The following is a 6,115-nucleotide window of genomic DNA, read 5'->3' on the forward strand; positions in this document are numbered from 1 at the left end:
TGGAGAAATTAAAACCTTTACATACAAGCAAAAGCTGAGAGAGTTCAGCACCATCAAGCCAGCTTTACAACAAATGCTAAAGGATCTTCTCTAGGCAAGAAACACAAGAGAAGGTAAAGACCTACAATAACAAACCCAAAACAATTAAGAAAATGGAAATAGGAACATACATATTGATAACTACCTTAAATGTAAATGGATTAAATGCTTCCAGAAAAGACACAGACTGGCTGAATGGATACAAAAACAAGACCCATATATATGCTGTCTACAAGAGACCCACTTTAGACCTAGAGACACATACAGACTGAAAGTGAGGGGATAGAAAAAGATACTCCATGCAGATACTCCATGCAAATGGAAACCAAAAGAAAGCTGGAGGAGCAATTCTCATATCAGACAAAATAGACTTTAAAATAAAGACTATTACAAGAGACAAAGAAGGAAACTACATAATGATCAAGGGATCGATCTAAGAAGAAGATATAACAATTGTAAATATTTATGCACCCAACATAGGAGCACCTCAATACATAAGGCAAATACTAACAGCCATAAAAGGGGAAATCGACAGTAACACATTCATAGTAGGGGACTTAAACACCCCACTTTCACCAATGGACAGATCATCCAAAATGAAAATAAATAAGGAAAAACAAGCTTTAAATGATACATTAAACAAGATGGACTTAATTGATATTTATAGGACATTCCATCCAAAAACAACAGAATACACATTTTTCTCAAGTGCTCATGGAACATTCTCCAGGATAGATCATATCTTGGGTCACAAATCAAGCCTTCGTAAATTTAAGAAAATTGAAATTGTATCAAGTATCTTTTCCAACCACAATGCTATGAGACTAGATATCAATTACAGGAAAAGATCTGTAAAAAATACAAACACATGGAGGCTAAACAATATACTACTTAATAACGAAGTGATCACTGAAGAAATCAAAGAGGAAATCAAAAAAATACCTAGAAACAAATGACAATGAAAACACGATGACCCAAATCCTATGGGATACAGCAAAAGCAGTTCTAAGAGGGAAGTTTATAGCAATACAATCCTACCTTAAGAAACAAGAAACATCTCAAATAAACAACCTAACCTTGCACTTAAAGCAATTAGAGAAAGAAGAACAAAAAAACCCCAAAACTAGCAGAAGGAAAGAAATCATAAAGATCAGATCAGAAATAAATGAAAAAGAAATGAAGGAAATGATAGCAAAGATCAATAAAACTAAAAGCTGGTTCCTTGAGAAGAAAATATTGATAAACCATTAGCCAGACTCATCAAGAAAAAAAGGGAGAAGACTCAGATCAATTGAATTAGAAATGAAAAAGGAGAAGTAACAACTGACACTGCAGAAATACAAAAGATCATGAGAGATTACTACAAGCAACTATATGCCAATAAAATGGACAACCTGGAAGAAATTCTTAGACAAATTCTTAGAAATGCACAACCTGCCAAGACTGAATCAGGAAGAAATAAAAAATATGAACAGACCAATCACAAGCACTGAAATTGAGACTGTGATTTAAAATCTTCCAACAAACAAAAGCCCAGGACCAGATGGCTTCACAGGCGAATTCTATCAAACATTTAGAGAAGAGCTAACACCTATCCTTCTCAAACTCTTCCAAAATACAGCAGAGGGAGGCACACTCTCAAACTCATTCTACAAGGCCACCATCACCCTGATACTAAAACCAGACAAAGATGTCACAAAGAAAGAAAACTACAGGCCAATATCACTGATGAACATAGATGCAAAAATCCTCAACAAAATACTAGCAAACAGATTCCAATAGCACATTAAAAGGATCATACACCATGATCAAGTGGGGTTTATTCCAGGAATGCAAGTATTCTTCAATATACGCAAATCAATCAATGTGATACACCATATTAACAAATTGAAGGAGAAAAACCATATGATCATCTCAATAGATGCAGAGAAAGCTTTCGACAAAATTCAACACCCATTTATGATAAAAACCCTGCAGAAAGTAGGCACAGAGGGAACTTTCCTCAACATAATAAAGGCCATATATGACAAACCCACAGGCAACATCATCCTCAATGGTGAAAAACTGAAAGCATTTCCACTAAGATCAGGAACAATACAAGGTTGCCCACTCTCACCACTGTTATTCAACATAGTTTTGGAAGTTTTAGCCACAGCAATCAGAGAAGAAAGCCAGCCAGCTTTACAACAGACTTTACAATAGACTCTTACGGATGCTGAGTCAAAAATAAACTTCCATTATGTGCATACTCTATTTGACTTCATTCTCAATGAAGGGAAGCCGCTTCCCAGTTTGAGAAAAAGCAAAGATTACTACCAAAAATGGGGGGAGGGGAGTGGTAAAGATTCAGTAACTAACTTATCCCAATAAAGCAATTATACTCCAATAAAGATGTTTAAAAAAAAAATAAAGATTTTTTGCTTGGGCCAACAAAAAATATTTTTCATTGTGTTTCAACTGCTACCTTTTCATTTACACATTTAACTTTTGGTTTCATCTATTAACTATCCATATTTATAACCTCAACCTGCCTATAACAGATAACATGCAGATACAGATTTAAGTAGAAAATAGAGATAAAAAATAAACTAATATTTTTTGAATGTCAGTTGTATGTCACGTACCGAGCTAAACATTTTGCCTATTTTATAGTCACCCATATTTGAGACAGAACAACTGAAGCCGTCTTATATAGACGATTGTGTATGTATTTTTTCCTTGAAAATTCTTCATAAAGAATACTACATAGTCCACAAACCTGAGAATTTTTTAATGTCTTTAGTTACCGATGTATTGTTTTCAGTGTTTCCTTTCTAGACATTATCCTCAATCCCTTATTTTACAGTTTCAAGTTACTTCTGAGTCTGTGCTGAATTGAAACACACAATTTCTTCATATAAGGAAGAGAAGATATATCGTTTGAAATGTTATATGAGAAGTAATTTCAGTCAACTCTTTTGCAAATGTTCATAGCTATTACTACAGCTATTAGTGTTTCAACCAGTTGACTGACTAGAAATCTTGTCTTCCTTTTTGCCTTTCATCTCAGTAGAAACCTTTTTATTGATCAAAAATTTGAAAGTTAAAAATATCCCTTTGGCTTCTCATTTCTAACTAATTCTCTTATTCACCGATCAGGTCGATGACAAACTTTCACTTTGCTTTTATTCATTTATCCATCCAGTACATCTTCACTTAATTCATGTGTGTTGAACATCTATCATGTGCACATTTTTCTGTGGATATTTCTGTAGTCAACCCCTATGCTCCACGTGCCCAATCAATATACGTTTCCCTTCAATTTTGACAGGTATTATCATCTTAAATTTTAAATATTATATAATATTATGACAGAATATTTCCAGTTAAATACCGACATCTAGAAATAGATTCAGTGCCCTTCCAGACAGGAAGTAGGAGTTAAATACCAGTAGTTATAATGTCATGAATCAGGAAACTATGACAGGACAACAAAAATAAAACATCCCCTCCTGAGACCTTGTCAAGATCCTCTGGCAGATCAAGGCTGTCTGCTCCGCTCCCTAATTCATCCTACAAGTCTCTCATGCAATGAAAATTATACTTTGCAGAATTATTCCAAATGGATAGGTCTGTGAATATGTTATGCTTTCCTAGTCTGCCTTTGGGGATGGAAGATGCTTAATGAGAGGCTGGGGCCTATTCTACACACTGCAGACAACTCCTAGACTCTTACGGATGCTGAGTCAAAAATAAACTTCCATTATGTGCATACTCTATTTGACTTCATTCTCAATGAAGGGAAGCCGCTTCCCAGTTTGAGAAAAAGCAAAGATTACTACCAAAAATGGGGGGAGGGGAGTGGTAAACATTCAGTAACTAACTTATCCCAAAAGTCCATTGATAGCAAAGATAAATAGGAAAAAGGTACCAAATATGACCTTTTATTCACCATTCACAGATGACTCATCAGCTCAGCAGACAACATATCGGACTCGTCATTGAATTTTATTTTCACTGAAGATGCATACATGAAAGAAAAGGGCTTGGACATTGGACCCAGGCAGACCTGACTTTGACTTGAGGTCCCATCTTCCATTCACTAGCTGAATAACTTTAGAAAAAGTCCTTGCAACTCTCTGAGTCACAGAGTCCTCATGTGTAAAGTAAGAACAATGCCAACCATGACCCAGTGGTGTTTTGTGGAAAACAAGAAACATATATAGCAGTTCCTAACAATGTTTGAAGCAAGATAGGGTCTGCATTGATATTAGTTCCCCTTTCTTCCCCCATGTGTCTATGCAAAGCAAATTTGTTTTTGGCTTTGAAACATGAACTTTCTCCTCTCCGCCATCAGAATGCATTTTTCAAGCTGTCACAAATCTAAGAAGAGACACTAAGAAATGATTTCAAATAGAGGTATCCATTTAACATCGGAGTTTCTGGAAAGAAAAATTAATAATTATATGTTAAACTTCATTTTAATTATATTAACAGTGGAGATGCCAATCTTTTCTTGTGCTCTCCTTTTTTACGTTTCATATCTAAGTAAAACTGTATAATTTTCTTTTTCAGAAAGCCCTTGGGCTAAATGACAGGGTATGGGATCACTTCCAACTGCTATTCCTGATCTGCCCCTTAGCCTGTTCTTTAACAAGGCTGATAGGTCAAAGATAGAAATAAAATTCTCAAGTCTTGGCTCAGCTGGATCCTGTCCTTAATGTGCTGAGAGACTTTAAGATGTGTTTTACACTTTGCTGAGTGGGGGAGGGGTGGGTGGGGAGGGGAGAGGTGAGGAGAAGGTTTTATAAGAAATTTTTCTCCACGTAGTTTGGTCAGAGTACTGCAATCATTGTCATAAGCAAAAGGGAGAACAATATTGACAGAAAGGAGACCACTTTTATGTTTAGAAGGGAAGATGGCCTAGAGTTAAGTGAACGTCATTCGCTTTAAACTAAAAGTAATAGGCAACACGAGTTTTTCCAGGACTTCTGCTACCGTGGGGCTCACAAGTGTGTGTGTGTGTGTGTGTGTGTGTGTGTTTTGGGGGGAGTGGGTCACTAGCTCCCGGCCCCAGGTCCAACTCACCCAGCTGGAGCTGTTCGCACGTCCGCTCTGGGTTCTTTCCAATCCTGCATCTGTAAATCGCCCCAGGATTGACCACTGAAGTGTTGGCGAGCCAGCTGGCCGTGGGCGCCCCGACTACGAGCCTAAAGTGAGCAATGGGCACGTGCGCGCAGACGTGAGCCGTGCTGCCCACTGAACTCCGGGTCTTCACGGACTCCTCCGCCCACCACTCCGCGCACCCAACCCGCCACCCCAAACTCCAGGGCCTGGCGCCAGAACGCACCCCGGGTGCTGCCACCCCAAGATAAGTTAGTTTCCCGAGCACTTCTCTAGCGAGCTGGCCGTCGCAGGGTTCCCCTCCTGCCTCCCGCGGAGGGAGGAAAGTTTGAACCGGGCAGGGAATCCCTGAGGCGCCTTTCGCTCGCCGCTCTGAGATACCGAGGGCGCCGCCTCCGACCCCACTCACCATCGGTTCGCCCCGTGGCTGTGCAGCACCACCGAGTAGCCGAACAGGGTGTCGGCGGGGCCCTTGTAAACCATTGCGCTCTCGGTGTCCACGTTGTAGGGGCGCCCGGTCGGGACTCCCAAGCACAGCAGTAGCATCACCGCCTCCCATACGGCGGCCCCTCGCGGGCCCGGCCCGCACCTCGCTTCCGCAGCCATGCGCTCTCCGAGGGGAACATTCAACACCAAACGGCCACTGTCCGTCCCAAAGTTGCACGGGATGAGACGGTCGGCCAAGGGGAAGAGCGCCCCAAGAGAAGAGGATCAGCGTGTCCGGCGCCGGCAGGCGGGCGGGAGGAACGGGGGTGGGGGGGAGGGACAGAGGGAGGGAGGGGAAGTCAGGCAGCGGCGGGCGGAGCGATCAGAGGTGGCCGGGGATGTTGCGCGCTTGCCGGTCCCCACGCCCCGTTTCTGCAGTCTGGAGGTGCGGTGCTCACGTGGTCCCGGGGCGCGGGCCGCTGGGTGGGGTCCCGGGCGCAGTGCGGAGGCGCAGGACCCGATGCCGTCTCCCCGCGCGTGAGACTGT

At 41.3% G+C, this 6,115-nt stretch overlaps 1 protein-coding gene across 1 annotated transcript in view; it reads right to left on the reverse strand.

Moving 5' to 3' along the window:
* Window positions 1–5,911, reverse strand: part of ITGA4 (integrin subunit alpha 4) — an 85,661-nt gene extending 79,750 nt beyond the window's left edge. Inside the window, exons 1-2 of the mRNA XM_033859973.2 lie at window positions 5,552–5,911; window positions 5,107–5,228 (exon numbers count right to left, since the gene is read on the reverse strand). Of these exons, the coding sequence (XP_033715864.1) occupies window positions 5,107–5,228; window positions 5,552–5,748 (319 nt within the window). The 5' untranslated portion in view covers window positions 5,749–5,911. The remainder of the gene's footprint in view (window positions 1–5,106; window positions 5,229–5,551) is intronic.
* Window positions 5,912–6,115: the final 204 nt, after the last annotated feature.

Source organism: Tursiops truncatus, chromosome 7 (assembly GCF_011762595.2).
Source record: "Tursiops truncatus isolate mTurTru1 chromosome 7, mTurTru1.mat.Y, whole genome shotgun sequence".
Taxonomy (NCBI): domain Eukaryota; kingdom Metazoa; phylum Chordata; class Mammalia; order Artiodactyla; family Delphinidae; genus Tursiops; species Tursiops truncatus.